This window comes from Apostichopus japonicus, chromosome 9 (genome assembly GCF_037975245.1).
Source record: "Apostichopus japonicus isolate 1M-3 chromosome 9, ASM3797524v1, whole genome shotgun sequence".
Classification (NCBI taxonomy): domain Eukaryota; kingdom Metazoa; phylum Echinodermata; class Holothuroidea; order Aspidochirotida; family Stichopodidae; genus Apostichopus; species Apostichopus japonicus.
The window spans coordinates 32,098,340-32,115,528 of record NC_092569.1 but is presented as its reverse complement, the minus strand read 5'-3'; the positions used below and the strand labels follow the sequence as shown (position 1 = coordinate 32,115,528).

Genomic DNA, 17,189 nt, shown 5'->3' with positions numbered 1-17,189 from the left:
GACGCCAACCCTGATAATGACTTCATATAAATATGTAAGTATTTGAAATGTGTGTGTATGTGTCCTAGAAACCAAGAATCGTTAAGAATCAACTTGCAATTGTCCATTTCCAACCAACTAATAATACTTGGGGGGGGGGGGGTGGGGGGAGGTTGAGGGTTGACTACGAGGGATGCAACAAATTAAGGAAAAATGCACAAGTTTACTTTTTTGTATTCTTTTATTCTTTTGTGAGACTCATGCAATAATCAATTTTCAAACTATCAAACAACAGTAAGCTGATTAATATTAATAATTTGACATCAATTTCAATTAATATCTACGCATTCCCTTGGAAAATGAATTATTTAGTCGAATCGTCCCGTTTGAAATTTTTGTTGCTTTTCTTCTTCTTCTTTCTTGTCTATGGCACGTCCAGCTGTCCGACGCTCGAAGATCTGTATGGATATTTTCTTATTTCTAAGTAAAACCTGCTCTTTTTGGCAATGTGTTATTTATACAGTGTTTTGTCTACACAGGCCGTATTTTCATATCTGTGTATTGAAGGTTGCATCCATAACTGTTCAAACTAGAACTATACCAGAACACGTGCGTTCCTCGAGTAGAGCCGTCGTAGTCTCCGTTGAGGTGAGAATAAGCGCAATAAGCGCACCCTTCGCTGCCATCGGGAAAATAATGGCAATTATAACTTTTTTGACATACATAATACTGACAATAAGAATAACTACAGCGATAATAATAATAGAACCACCAGGCTCCTCTGTGTCCCTCCGCACAGTCGTAGTTGCTCCATCCATCGTTATCCTGGTCTTTTGTACTGAATTGTTTATTGTTGCTGAAAGACAAAGCATTTAAACCTGCAACAAACGAGAAAGAGTACATAAACCGGTCATTTTATATACTTTGAACGAATTCAATATCGGATGCAAAATAGAGGGCAGTGTGTTTTTGTCCTACCAACATGACAACGTCAGTTCCGCGAATGTTTTGTTTTATTATAATAATAATATCAATATGTACGATACATAAGGTGGTATTTTGTCTTTGCAAGGACGTTTTTATGTATTTGTTGTTGTTGTTCCGTTTGAAATACAGTGTCACAACAGAAGTCACATGCAGATGAGGAAACTACATTTACCAAATACTAGATTTGGGTTACTAGCGTCGCTAATATCGCTCTTTATTTATATTTATTTATCGGTACTTATTTACAATACTATTCATTCATTTTTTTATTTGATTGTTATTTCTAAGTTCACAACTGAGTTGTTTCCTACTATATCAAAACTCTAGTTTTAATTTCTTGTGTGTGTCGGTGTTAACTTTTAAATTTAATTTAATAATATTATGTTTAATTTAATTTGCATAACCAAATTTTCATTTCTCCCCTTATTCAACCCATTGCTTATTTTTTTTCAAGGAGGGAGGAAGGGGTTGGGGGCTGTGTGATGTAGCTTCATATAACATTCAAGTCAGGAAAATAAGGGTATCATTGAAAGATTTCTTCCTGCGTTATCTAACATGTTATTATTAAGTACAAAGTAATAATTTGCATTTAGCTGAAAAAGCCATCTCCCCATGAAACAAAAATCAAATAGATGGCATAATTTTTTCTGTCAATATTATGGTTGTAATATAATATCTGCCCGGCTCCAAGTTCCCTGTTCTACTGTATACAGGGTATACAGGGTGTTATTGCCATCGATTGTTCAATTCTTTACCCTATATCTATAGCACTTTGTAATCTTTGTATCATTCAACCTGAGCTCATACGTTGGACTATAAAGTTGTATTTAAATTTACACTATACACAAATCATGAAATAAATACGTTTAAATGAATAGAGCCGACATTGTTTAAGGTAAAACGACTATAATGTAGTAGCTTATATTTTAGGTTTTAACAAAGAAACCAAACGTCGATGTATTACATGTAGGAAAATCTTGAATGATATTGATTATTGTCATTTTATTATTTAGTTCTTATTGAGATATGCCATCTAGTCTCGTACGTATAACTTCTTCGAACAGACTGATTTATTGGTTGATTGAAATTTCTCGAATCTTTACAGACGAATATTTAAAAATACATCATTTCTGATTCCTCAGTTTCAATGTTCTATGAATGATAAACCCTAAATGACTTTATCTATAACATGATTATATTAAAATAGCGCCTCAATGTTTTCCCATATGAGAATCATCGAAAACAATCGAAAACATAGCATTTACCCGATTGTAAGTTTGAAGTGTTGCGAGTTTTGTAGACAACAGCGCGCTAATTCAACACACATTTACGTTACATTTCAGAATACTCGTTTAGGTTGGGATGATAGGGATGTTGAGATTTAATTACTCTGTGTCAGAAATACATAGAGCCTGGCTAATATTAAAAAAATCTACTGTCATAGTTTTATAGATTGCGTATGACGGTCACTCCTATCATGGTAGGTGCTTGTTACGTGCAAACGCGGCAAGGAGACCTGTGTTGCCAAGGAACAGCGAATATTTTCGTCTGCTTCCTATGTCTGTACACATTGTATACAGTCCTAAAAACCTACGAGAGTTCCAGCTGTAGTTCAAACGCTTGACATAAAATTGCAATGTTTGGAATTGAAAATTGTTGTGAATATTGAACTCGTATATCATTTAGCCAGGAATGTGGTAGCTATGAGATCAAGATATTATTTGTTGTAGAATACACATTCAGAGAGTACTACAATAATTAATTGCTATAGGGGATCACGTCACATAATCCTCCTTGGTTGGCATGCTTTTCTTGTTTGCTTTTTTTCTGGTCTTCGCGCTTCTCCTAATCGACGTAACCGGTCCAGATTTATAGATGCGTCAATGATTAGAACATCAACTACTCACCTGTATTTCCACTGTGTGATCCAACTGATAGTCTATACTTGTCTGTCTCGTTAGTAATGCTAAAAGTCGAATAGCTGGCGTTAAACGATGATGAAGCTGAGTCCCTTAGATCAATACGAAGTTGGTACGCTTTCTGGTTGGTAATAGAGTGGATATATTTATTACCTAGCCAGTGGTCTTGATTCTTATGACCAAAACCGTCCTTGTAGTCCGACCAACCACGATAAAAGTCAGTGGAGGCACTCGATCGTCGCTGGATAACCTATGAAATAAAGAATAAAAAAGTAATCCAACTATATAATCTACTACGCCTTAAGGGCATGACATCAAAAGCCAACAAGTAGTAAACAAAGATATGTATACTGTGAAAGTAAGTTAGTTTGCAAGAGTATTCTGTTTCTTGATTTGTTTTCTTAAAATGGTCAAGTTCATCTCAACGAGATATGCAGTGCATCATTTTGAGGAAATTAAAATATAATGTGAGGAAGCTAAAAATATAAATCCTTAATTGTTTACGTAACTCACCGTCCAACCTCCTCCGTTACTTTCCATCTCACAGTACACCTGAATGCCGCTTGGCCAACCATCAGGGTAAATGGTGTAAACTCCATCACTGAGTGTACCGGAAACATAAAGCTCGTAGCAATCTTTAGGGAGCACGCTTGTGCACGTCACTCCGTCCCCTTCGTAGTCTGGATTGCAGTAACATTTACGGACACCGTTCCTCTCATCACAGGTTGCATGATCACTACACTGGTAACTCTCATCTTCAAGCCGGTTGTTCCTACAAGTTGATTTTTGTGTACATCTTGAATTGATGTAAAAGTGGCCCTCCTAATTTAAGATATTCAGCGAAAAGTAAAACAACAACTAATAAATGAATTATGAATTTGCGGTTGTCACATTCAAATGTACAGGATTTCAAAGGTGGGTGGCCGAAACAAATTTCCCTCTGATGATCTAAGTACGGGTATGAACCTTTATGAAAGTTTTATGAAGTATTTGAAGTCAACTCCGAAGTAGGAGGCGAAGGGATCCGCCACAAACAATGTAGCTGCAAATATTGCATTCAACGGCTTATCGCGACTCTACTTTAGGCATACATATAGTTCTAACCGAAAGACTGTGAAAAAAATATCCATGCATTTTGTGCCAGGCTTATAAATGTATGCACACCCGTAGGAGTGGTCTCGTGATGCCCGACTAAACGTAATACATCTCTCGACTGACAGTTTTGACTGGACTTGCGAGAAAAAAAAAATGGGTCAATGGCAACTGCCCAACCACGATGCGCACGCCACTCGGTCATATGTAATGTAATGTGATTATTGACAAGTATAAACAGTGAAGGTTTGCTCCTAATTATATTTTACAATGACTAAGAACAAAGCATGATAAAAATGACCTGAAAGAACCGTACTGACCCCTAATACACTGTCTATGTCAGCAACGAAGCAGTTGTAGGTGCACGTCCCTCCGTTCCTTAGGTGGTTTTGATTGTAGGAACATTTACGGGCATCTTGGTAAGGGTATGGATCTTTATGAAAGTTTATAAAGTATTTGAAGCCAACTCCGATGTAGGAGGCCGCGTGATTCGCCATGAAAAGGTAGCTGCAAATATCGCATTAAAACGGCCTATTGCGACTATACATTAGCCCTAAAATTATTTCTAACCGCAAAACTATTGTTAGTTGTATCCATGCATTGTTATGTTGGGTTTATAAGGGAATGGACCTCCGTAGGAGTAGTCTTGTTCTTCCGGACTATATGTAAGTAAAATATTTGCTTCTTATCATATGAAAAAAATCATTAAAAGCAAAGCACTTAAATGCCATGAAAGAACCGTACTGACCCCTAAGACACTTCCTTTTTCAGCAACGAAACAGTTACATTGATTCAGAGGGATGCATTGTTCTTGATGTCTCAAATATTCACCGACGCAAACACATTGCTCTGTTTCTGTGCGAGAGGTAGCCGAGATGCAAGTATCAGGGTCGTCACAAGTCCTCTCACAGGTCCCATTGCTAAATATCTCATTAGCTGGACACCATTCAGGGATTGTTTCTAGAGAACAGGAAGAAAAAAGGGTAAATAATAGTAACCTGTTACAGTCAGGACAAATATGACATGTTGCATAGAATAGTTTGTTGTCATTACTTAAATACGTGGTTGTCAGAAGGTAAAAGGAAAGAAGCATACATTCGAAAGCTGCTCAAATAATTTTTAGAACATTTTAAATAGATAGTGGCCGTTCCTTAGTCACGTGAAAGTTAATATTTTTTTTCAATTTAACGAGATAAAACACCATCATTTGTTGTGCAATTAGTCTGAAACCAGGTAATCATGGCTTGTTTCTGTTTTCTCTCGGTGTAAGTATACTGCTTTCTGACAACAATAAAGGATCGATTTTTATGATTTATGTGGCTTTATATTTAATAATAATGTAAAAGACACTTACCATCTGATCTTTTGAATGTTCCTAAACTAGATATATAATAATCCCCCCATTCATCTGAGACACGAAACTCGTCGTATGTAACATAGTAAGTTTCTCCAGCAACGTTCTCAAAGTCCATTCGCAGTTGGTACCGCTTTTGATTTGTTAAGACGGCAATTTTGTCATTTCCGATCCAAAACTCACTTCCTAGAAAGCCAAAGCCATTTCTGAAGTCTTTCCAACTTCTATTAAAATTTACAGAATCCGATCTTCGTCGCTGTAATACCTGCAACGAATATCAAAGAAGTTAAGAGTTAACTGGGACGTGATTGAATAATCATTATTCCTTCCCTACTGCAATGCGATTTGTTGCTAACAACTATTACACAGAAATAAAAACTCATATTTCGAACTTCAGTTTGTTATTTGGGCTAGAGGTTTACATTTTCCTTTGAAAAGAACTACACTGTACCTAAGTACAGTCTATTTTTGTAATAACACAAAAATTAAAATAATTTCGTTTCGATAAAAATATCAAATAAGCCTACTTTGAAATAACGATTTTGTATTACATCGCTATATATTCAATGCAAAACTGGGTAAATTTGTACAAAACTATTTAAAGTTGAAAAGGAGACATTGATTAATCAGCCATACCGTCCATCCACCAGTATCAAGATCATTATTACAGTAAGCCTCAAACGGTTCCGGGTAGACATCTGGTTTAATAAGATACACTCCAGATGTATTGTTGGTAGAGGAACATGCGTTCGATACTTCTTTGCAATCTCTCGGATACACAGGTTGTTGAAAAACAAAGTGTAAAGAACCTGTATGGAAAGTAAAACGAAGTTATCATTTTATTGCGACTGAAAAATCATTTCAGCTAACAAGCATATCGACTTAGATGCTTTATCTCAATTACCTCTCTTCCCCCAGGGCTTAAATGGGTACATGTGAGGTAATTTGTCATTGGGCGCATTATACAACTGTAGCCGTCTGGAGGGATGGTCTCTGAGACAGGTATCATTGACCAGGGGTAATATATCGTCTGTAAAGCGCTTTGAATCCTGGTATGATAAGAGATGATTCCATTTTGGTTTACAATTTATATGAATGGTACAGACAACTTGCAAACAAAATCCGATGATGCATGTTATACATGAATCGAATATTTTTATTTTTATGATAAGATTTTTGAGGCAATTGTAAGAGAACTGGTTTCTTTACTAAGGGAGTTGAGGCAATAAATCAGTTTAAATGTCAACTATTACTCAAGGACCCTATAGTATAACATTAAATGAGGTAATCGTTATTGAATTCTCACATGTAACTGTTTTGAAGCATTATATTTGATTAGTTTTCAGCCTGCAATGGAAATTCAAAGACCAAGTAACTTGAATTTCTTTTTCACTATGCTTCCGTAGTTATCGATCATATCCAAGTGAAATCAAAAGACTCACGAAAACAGGCAAATAAAACTTATTTAACGTACCATAGAAAAAAAAACGATGTAGCACGTGGGATATGAAAAGATCGAAAGGAAACTAGTCCGAGGAAATCAACCTCGAAAAAGATATTCGGAAATAGTGACACGATTGAAAAACATAGCGTCAAGAGCGACCATTAAAATGCTAACATTTCCAGCCACTCAAGTTGTCCAAATGAGGTGTTAAAGTTTATAATACATACGTGATATTACTTACAGAGCTTACTTCTTATTATACGATAAATCATATAATACAGATAATACACCTACCTGAAGATCTTCCCTCGGCACTGACGATTATCTGTGTAATAAAATACATTTACTGAATTCAATACAAGACAAACAGAGTATTGCAGTCAAAACTAAGCAGGATCAGATTAAATCATATGTTAATAAAAAACAATTCGGGGGAAAGAAAAAACTTTTCGCAAACTGGTCCAAAATATGTTAGTTTAAGATTAAGTCGATTTATACTTTGATAAAGTCTCCGGATAACCACTTACAATGATGTTTTTCTTTTGTCTATATTCCATATCTAATTTACAGGTCAATGATCACTTACAGAGTACAACTTTCTTCCAGGAATCATTAGATTACTGGCATTTTTCCGGTTGTACAGCCACTCTGGCAAATGATACGTAAGTTCACGTTAGAACAAAGGCAATAGCTGGCTGCTTCCATAAACAGCTTTGTTGCTTAATGCAGACAGATATTCTTTGTTCAAGTTATATTTCGACATTAGAACATGTCAGACATGAGTTGTATCGCTTTTATGTTTAACAGTTTTTAACACATAGGGATCATTTACATCGTCCCAGCTATTCTTGTTGGACTAATATTACAGTGTTTTGATACTTACCGTGCACAATGAAACTCTGAGTTTTGAAAGGTGTAATTTTACTTATAAGGTAAGTTCATAGCCATTGATTTGTGTATCTTACGAACTAAACAATTGTATCAGCGCTGCAGAAGCTCAGCTAAGCTTCTATTTGAAATAATTGTTTTTAGTATTGTGCCGATATCGACAATATCGGATCTGGCCGATATCCGATATTTCAATCCCAATATCGGTCCCATACCGATACCTATAATTTTTAAACAGACAGAATGAATGTCAAATCGCACTTTAAGTCATACTTCAATACATAAAGTATCAGAATTATAATCGACTATCGTAAAATATTATATTGCAAAACTCACAAACAGTAACCACTTGATAAATTCCTTTGTGCCTATTCTATTACACTAGCCCTAACCTCTTTTTTACTGAATGATCATAGTCCCCAACAAGATGACAACTGTGTGCTAGCATTTTGTTCTTGGAAAAACACAAGTCCATTCTTCCTGTTTCTTTTGTTGAACGATTCGTTACTCTGTTTGACCCACTACGCAAAAAACTTAAGCTGCAAGTCTTATACAAAATGTTGTCACATAGAGCCACGAATTTCTTAGCAAAATATGACATCGAGTTATGAATAAAACTGACTTCATAAAGAAAAAACATTAGCGTATCCTAGCTAAGAACTTTCAATACTCCTAGTGATTAACAGACCCATAACCACAATATTTTCTTTATTTTTTTAAACTTCCGTAAAAATTATATCCTAACACTTGCCGGCTATACTGACAACTAAGCCTAGCCAAAATTAGAAGTGCCTCGTCTTTGAGTTATTCGTTAACCAACCGGAAACTGTGATACACAAACTTGATTCTCAAAATACAATCTTTTCAACAGTCACTTATGTTCTAACAAAATGCATCCATGCACTCCTTGCAGCTTCTTAAAAGATACACAATTTTTGAATGATTCAGTAGGCTGTGTCTACGTGTTATCAATGTTATTCTCAGCTGAGGACTCAGAAGCACTGTGCAAGTTAGTGTGGAAAGCTACTAATGTAGTTATATACATTAGGTCACATAGACTGGTGAAATTTACTATAAAGCGCTACAAAGACTTTTATGTACGTAACGTTAAGTGGCCTGACTGTTCGAAGTCATGGTAGAAGTACGTTATGGCACCGCGAATGTAAGACAACCTTAGTAACCCTACCTCAACAAATCTACGTGGTACAGTTAGAAGAATAGACGTTTTGCATTAAAATTGTATCTTTCATAACATGATGATCATGATGATGATAAAACTTGCAAGAGATAGAGAATGTCAACAAAAGGACAAAAGAAAAAAAGGAAGTTATGGAAGAAACGAGGAATTTAATCTTTTATCTTTCAGACCAAGTCATTCATGACCAAAATTCCATAATGTGTTATTGCTCTGCCATAGGGGATAATATTTAAACAAATACTCGGCTTTAAATTTGTAAAAGTATGAAAGATCGGAGGAGCTTCACAAACACATGTTTTCTTGTTTGTTAATTCCGAATAATAATAACATAGACATGTTAGAACAGCCGAACATATGCCAGTTCAAATTTTATGAAATGACGATGTTATCTGTCAAGACAAAAACACATTGTATAGCATCTCCAGTAGTGAATTTATACAATTCTCTGAATAAACCAGAAAACAAGTTTTAGATCATTCCTGCAATTTTATCAGTTCTCTGATGTTTTTCAGCTCCATCAAATTTGTGAAAATACTTCAAAACAATGTTTTCACATGGGTCATCGTATCAGTAGCTTTAAAACGTCTAACATGCCAACAGTTACTTTGTGGCACGATTTAGTATCCTTTTAAAAGAATATGGCCCTTGGATACTGAAAATGGTATCACACTGACCTAAAGTCATGAGAATTAAAAACTACATTTTATACTTTGCTGCTGCCAACAAAGTAAAGTACACAGTATAATACTATCTCCACGAAGAAATTGAAACTCTCAAGACGATTTGTTTGGGAAATAACCAAAGTTTATATCTCGACGATAATGTTTTGCAGGAAGCACAGAAGAAGTGCGACATTATTGTTGTATCTGTATAAAACATTGTGTTTATTGTCACCGTATGCTGAGTATCACATGCCGTTTGTTCCATTTTATTAAATATCCTTAAACATATAAAGCGAATTATTACTATACATGGAGTATTGATAAATGTTATGATGATACTTTCTAGTTTTTTGCAACGTGTTAGAAAAGAGACCTTTAAATACAGTGTAATGTATCTTATGTTGTTTAATTTGTAAAAGGCTGTCATCCATGTTTTGTTTTTTTCATAGGGAGAGTTTCCTTTTGTATTAATTTACATTTATATTACATGTTACTGTAAACGATATAAGAAACGTTAATTTTTTTTTACTACAACGACCAGTCACATGGTATCACGAAGGGAGGGTGTGGATCGGATGGGTAGGAGTGATGGAGGACAGCGAAGAGGGAGAGTGTGGGTGGGAATTGGTGACTATTCCCATCGCATACATGTTATAGATGGAGTACATTGTCAGTGGTCACAATATAGAAAAATATAAAAGACGACATACATGAGAATATCTTGGCGTTGATTTTACATTTAATTAGTTTTAGAAACGTTCTTTACATCTGCACTGAGTTATTCCGCTAGTAATATGGCCTTTAGTGTTTATCGTATGATTGGTTGAAATGTTAGATTTGCCTGTCGCACTATGTCTGGAATACAGTCTAAATTGGAAGCAATAATGTAACAAACTGATAAAATGGAAGAAAACATTCAATTCCTCCGTGCAATTGTCTATATTTGATAAGGCATTTCAACATTTCTTTTTTGTCTTATATTTTGTCTGGATTGATTACCCAAAGACTAATGAAACATCTTACTACGATTTTAATTTGAGAATGATTTTATAACGTCTTCTCCATTGGAATGAGACTTTCAATCCATTTTATCTTCTAGTTTATTCAATGTACAGATCATGTAATAACAGTATCAATTTTAAACAATGCTCTTACAATAATATTAGTTGTCATTATTATCACTAAACTGCTAATGCTTACTAGACGTCAACGTTCTTGGCACATTGTATTATAATAGCGCGACACGTTAATTAAAAATACAGTTAAACAAGTCGCAAACATTCGACAAACAATACGATAATTTATAGGTGTTTCATTTAATCTCACAAACATCAAAACAGAAGTAAAAACAGCTGAATGTTCATAAAAGTATGTTAAACGAAAAGTTTTCCATTGTTTCTTAAATTAATTTATTGAATGCCATATGAGCATACTTAGGGATGCACATTTTCTGTTGCTGTTTTAGTTAGCTAACGATATATAAACAAAATATCTCAATTAAGTTTCCCATTCACAATCAAAATCGTATTTCTTCCTTTAAATTTACCTCTTATCTTGGCATTGTAAAACGACATTAAACTCTGAGTCGGTATCAAGGAGTTACCTTTAGTCAAGTTATATTACTTCTCGAAAAAATAATTGAGGAAATCAATATTATATAACTGTCACTTTAAAAGGCTTGTGACTGAGTTTTTTCTTTACAAACTTTATCATTTTAAATAAAATTAATGAACATGTCCTACATTTATTCTGCTCTAATATCCATTATATTTTAAAAGAAAAGAGTGTTGGGATTAAATTTCCTAGGAATATCTAACAATACATAGCCTAACTGAAGGAAATGAGAAACACGAAAAGAGAGAAAAATGGAAGCTAGCCACTTAAATCGCCGGAGAAATGTTCATGATCGCGTATATCATACCATTCTTTTTTTAAGAAATTTAAAACCACAACGCAGTGCCTGCAAAATAGCATTTGTTATTTTCTTCTAGTCTTTTATCTTTGATTATTCGATTTGAAATAAATCCACGCAACCTAAATTTTCTATTTTCAGCATTAATTTTGTACATTTCATTTTTTTTAGTTTCCATTAATTAGTTTTAAATTAGATTGACGTGTACACCAGTTGGATTTATTGTTATTCAACCTTGTGTCCTTAAATATGTACATGTACAAGAATCGTGATCTTAATATTATATTTTCAATATACATTTCAAAGTACCTTTATTTTTTGTTGCAGACTGTTTGTTTAAACTTTGGCACACATATAACAATATCTTTTAAAGAGATCTCTATGAACATGTGAAGGGAGTAAATATTTATGTGCTCTTTAAAAAATTAAATCTGAAAATGTCACGTTTTGATGATGAATTGCAACAATATAAACAAACGTAAAAATGAGCATTTCTTCAAATTTGATTAAACCTGAACCATCCTTTCAAGTATTAGATATCTAATTTAAAGGATGTACCTTGTCAGGATAGTTTTGTTCACTGTATTTACCCAACTGCTCACTATTTGAATTGGAAGTTAATTAAGCATCTTTGTGATTGGATTATCATATATAAATGTTTTGGTTTTGATTAGTTAACGCAGATGTTGCTTTAATGTATATATAAATAGAAATAAAATGTCTGTTCGGAAATCATATCAAAATAACAGAGCTAAAAAGGAAGTTGCCTTTATGCAAATGAAAATCAAAGTTATTCGTATGCAGTTTATATCGAAAAATAAAAGCAAGTCATTATAACAAATAAAAAAAAAGATTGAAAACATATAACCATACACAAAGTACCGAATACCGCTCTGTATAAAGAGGGAATCTCATGATTGGATTTTTAACAAGAAGAAAATTTAACTCATGAATCTAAAAAAAAAATACATTAAAGTTTAGTTTTCAGTTATCGCTTAAATAAATGAATTTCGTACTAGTAGCCAAAATTATGGAGTATAATTTTATGAACTAGAATGATCTTCAGGTGTATTTTATCTCACTAATTCATAATATGAATTGAGTAATGTAACGTGTTGTTATGTATTTGTGAAAGGTGGGGTTGGCTATTGGAGGGAAACCTTGTGAACTGACGTGCTGTAAAAGATATGTGGGGAGCGATATACTCATAAATTTGAAAAGAGATTACTTTTTCCTGGCCATATTACGAAACTTAATTGACTTTTAAATATTGGTGTGTAACGAAAACACGTTTGAGATGTATGAATAAGCTTTTCTTTTAAGGATTTTATATGTGGGCAAATTTTTAAGAATAATGTATTTAAGCAAAGAAGAACCGATTAGAGGTAATCTTTTGTTTTTGTCCCAATATATGTGGTTAAAATGAAGACGTTTTGTTATTTTTCGAAACACTGCTGTCTTTTCGCGAAGTTAAAATTTCTGAATATTTTAAATTGAAGGCCTTCTAACTGAATTTTATCAGGATTTTTTATCGATATTTTCCTCATTCTTCGAAGACACTTCACTTTGTCACATAATTTAATATCAACAGAGTTAGCTCAATAACACATTGACGCAACTTATTTTAATTTAGAAACAGAATATTTATAAAGTATATTGAATAAAAGAGACACTTACCATTTCTGTTCCAAACGAGCTCCAAATCGTCAAAACAGTCAAAAAAACGTTGAAACACTTCTCCATGATTTCGATTTGTATAAACGACATGCGATATATTCGATGAAGTGCAAGATAGCAAATGCCACAGGGTATCTATTCATGGGTTATCAACACCCTATTGAAATGGCCGTAGTGGTATGGATGTCCATTAATGCCATCACTTTATTTGATATATGATTTGGTGAAAAGCTTATACAAATGTGCTGCACATCTATAGTATTTGTGGCTTGTGTGTAAAGAAGACTATTTGACATGCGCAGTCCAATTTAATATTTTGTACAGGTATTTTTATCTTGAACTTTCAGTCAATAGTGCAGTAAGCTTCAGTTGCATCATGTTGTATTGTCCTTGTTCCCATAAATACAGCATAACACCTACTGTATACTCATTGACTGTCGTGCCTCTAGTTCCAATGACAGCAACGGTATTGCAATTCAATACATGTAAATGTATTTGGTTTTTAAAACGAACATCAATTATGATGATCACTTTTAATCTATGATACATTTAGTGTGGTTCATGTTAAAGGTTCTGTAGTTGTGTGCCAAACGACGTCAATGCTACTAAGCTGATGAAATTAATAGGAATGTTGATTTACTTGTTCTGGTTAAGCTGCTATTATCAATATTTTTAAGAAACATTTATGAGTGATTATTTTAGCTAAGTTACTTCGCTTTTGGTTGGAACGCAAAATTGAAGCAGTATCGAAAGGACAGGAAGCGATGCTACTAATCAGCACTGTATATAACATGCGTGAACAAGTACAATACATCTTATATACAGTGAAATTTACGTATGATCTATCCTACACTATCAATATGTATGTACAAATATCTAATTAACACAGTTTGGAACATTCGAAGTTTTGCAGTGGTAAGCTATATGAACAATACTTCCTTGTTTTATGATGCCTACGTCACACCCTGTTTGCGGAATAGAGCATCCTCACATCTGATTGAATAAACATGTCAGCTGTCTCACTGGGCTTTGACTTATTTGTTTATTGACTGTAAGAATTACATCAATAATGACTGTAAATTATATAAGATATTTAATCAAAAGAGCATGTTTTGACCTATGAAAAGGTAACAGTTTTAAATGAAATGTATATCTGTTAACCAGCAGAGGCGTAGCTAGAGATTATTTGAAGGCGTAGAGCTCCTTTATAGGCGTATAGGCGTAGCCAAAAGTGGTTCATTTAACAGTGGCACCCTTTTCTCAGGGGGCCGGAGGGTTGGCTACTAACAGTTTCAGCCAACGGAGACACTGCCAGTCATGATTTTGCAGGAATAGGTATATTAATACCAGCATGCCTACGCCATTCTATTATTTAGCTGACAGTGGCGTAGCCAGAGGTAGAGGAAAAGCTGTCCCTCCCACACAAACAAAACATTTTCATGGACGAAAACTTGGACGGCAAGGAAAATTAACCAAAGAAAAATTAATAGCTATCATATATGACACTGGATAGACTACTTTATGTTACTGCACGACGTTAAGTGCTTCTCAGCCTGAAGTCTCTTCACTTTAGAGAGATGCCTACTAAGTATATAAAGAGGTTTCTCTTAACAAGTTAACTTCGAGTCAGTGACATTTCTAGACAAAGTTCCGTGAGTCGAACTACACTGGATTGTCGTCTTTTAAAAGGTCACTGAGAAAGGAGATAAATGCGTATAGCTACCCTCATGTCCTATTTTGTATTTTAAATGTTTTATGTATTCATTATATTCAAGGACTTAGCCACAGGGATCATGGGAACGCGAACCTGCCCCCCCCCCCCTCTCTCTCTCTTCCCCCGAACGTTTCTAGCAAATGGTTAACAAATGTTGTAACACCCGAAAGCAAATGTATTTAATATATAATGAAAATGATAGCATCATTGCTTCTAAACACCCTTACCGAGACACAATTCTCTCAAAGGTGAGGGGACACTTCTCCACTTAAGCCCCACCCCTCTCCAAAGATCCCTCCCCAGTACGGACGTCCACCTACAATTTGAATTGAATTTCGTAACAGGGTGTACAGACTGTACAATTTCATGCAATTGCATATCAGTACAGGCGTTAGGTCAACCTGAGAAGTTATGCAGAAGTTCACGCACATTCTGTGAACCGTCTGAAATAGTAGTATTAATTAATCCAAACTTGTTTTGCCAATGCCAGACATGCCAGGCATATAAAATAAACAAAATAAAATTGATACACTTCTCAACTATAGCGACGCATTCCACGGCAGTACTCAATCTTTAAGCTTACTCTTTTTATTATTTTAGAAAAAAATACATTGTTATTTAAACCAATTGAACTTTTCGGATACGTTGGAGGTAACAAATGAAACTTTTAATATAAGTCGACATTATGAAATAAAATGTCGTACTTTGAGGTATGAGCATAATCAGTAGAAATCTGTGAGATAACATAGTTGAAAACTCTTGATACAATACGTTAAACCGTCGAAGTATTCCGCGTACTGCCGGGGTGACTGTTGTTGCACGAAATAAAAACCCGGATATCCCATGGAAGTCGCGCGAAAGAGAAACTATTAATTGGTGGTTGTGCCTGGTTTACTTACTATTCGATATGTGAATTCTAGTAGGCCTTGACTTTGAATGCCAAAGCAAATTGTGACAAATAAAGTTGGAAACATATTTGGCAATTTCTGTGGGTGAAATCGACTCCCGTATCAATTCAATCAGTGTATGAGAAAACAAAAAGTAACGAAATATTTTATAATCGCAGAGTCAACACAGATTGCACCGGTCTAGTCGGTCCCGAATTGAATCTACACTTCCCTTGAAAAGGAAGGATTTACGCCCCTGTACTTCCATTAGAAACAACCATATTAAAAGGTACATATTCGTTTTGCTCGATTAGGAATAGAAGTTGCGCAAAAGAGTTCAGTTAACTTTACATTTAGCTTATACTTGAATCTTCTGTGACCATATTTCATTTTCCTACATTAAATCACATCCAGTAATAAATATTCAATAAATACAACTTTTATATCCATAATATCAGAGCATTGTTTATTTATATCCCCTCCATATAAATGAATTAACTTTTAAAGGAGTCTTAACTTGAGAAACAACTGTTTAAATTCCAACCAGTAAAAATCAGACGTGAAATGGAATGGTTATATAAACATGGACGGAAGCAAGTCACTTCGCCCAACAACCGTTTCGCCCAACTGCCATTTCGCCCAACCTTACCATTTCGCCCAACCAGCCTCGTCCTTTCGCCCAACCAGCCTGGTCATTTCGCCCAACCAGCCTGATCATTTCGCCCAACCAGCCTGGTCATTTCGCCCAACCAGCCTGGTCATTTCGCCCAACCAGCATGGTCATTTCGCCCAACCTTGATTAAATATGATACTTGAAAAGGAAACGTTCGGGAATTGTTAACGTTACAGGATACGAACCGAATATTAAGGAAACTTGAGGATCGATCAGTGTGTCATTAGGTTTGATAGTAAACGTTCGAATATTAAGGAACATTAAAGAAAACTTGAAGTCCTTTACTGTGTATAACTTTAGTAAGGAAACGTTCGGGAATTTTTAACGTTACAGGATACGAACCGAATATTAAGGAATCTTGAGGATGGATCAGTGTTTAAGGGGTTAGGTTTGATAGGTTTTTTATGAAGACCGATTCCCATGTGTTTGTATAATAATATAACTTCCATTGTAAGCGTAAACGCCTAAAAGTAGTGTAATCCTCCCATTATACCCGAAATAACTGCTCAGACTCCGATCGATATCGAGCGGACCGCACTTTTTTTTATTTACCTATTACGAAGTAACCTAACCCAAAATAAATCAAATTGAACTAGTGGCATAGAAAAAGTAATATTATTCTGACTGAATATTAGTAAAAATAAGGTTCTGCGAAATGACCAACACGGTTGGGCGAAATGACCATGCTGGTTGGGCGAAATGACTATGATGGTTGGGCGAAATGACCATGCTGGTTGGGCGATATGACCAGGCTGGTTGGGCGAAATGACCAGGTTGGTTGAGCGAAATGGTAGTTGGGAGAA

General features: G+C 34.9%; 1 protein-coding gene across 1 annotated transcript; it reads right to left on the bottom strand.

Annotated features, from left to right (window-relative positions):
• Nucleotides 1-201: 201 nt before the first annotated feature.
• LOC139973167 (uncharacterized) lies at nucleotides 202-13,234 on the bottom strand. Its single transcript, XM_071979649.1, has 8 exons — nucleotides 13,113-13,234; nucleotides 7,070-7,100; nucleotides 5,968-6,140; nucleotides 5,332-5,596; nucleotides 4,726-4,937; nucleotides 3,399-3,707; nucleotides 2,874-3,135; nucleotides 202-857 (listed from the first exon to the last, which is right to left on the bottom strand). The coding sequence occupies exons 1-8, from the start codon at nucleotides 13,200-13,202 to the stop codon at nucleotides 511-513; spliced, it is 1,689 nt and encodes a 562-aa protein (XP_071835750.1). The 5' UTR covers nucleotides 13,203-13,234; the 3' UTR covers nucleotides 202-510.
• Nucleotides 13,235-17,189: the final 3,955 nt, after the last annotated feature.

What these genes read in the sequence shown, in the direction of transcription:
- LOC139973167 (XM_071979649.1), bottom strand. Translation starts at nt 13,202, where the DNA reads ATGTCGTTTATACAAATCGAAATCATGGAGAAGTGTTTCAACGTTTTT. An exon ending in TGCCGAGGGAAGATCTTCAG is followed by an intron (nt 6,141 to 7,069) that starts GTAGGTGTATTA and finishes CTTTCCATACAG; the next exon opens with GTTCTTTACACTTTGTTTTT. An exon ending in TTGATACTGGTGGATGGACG is followed by an intron (nt 5,597 to 5,967) that starts GTATGGCTGATT and finishes TATTCGTTGCAG; the next exon opens with GTATTACAGCGACGAAGATC.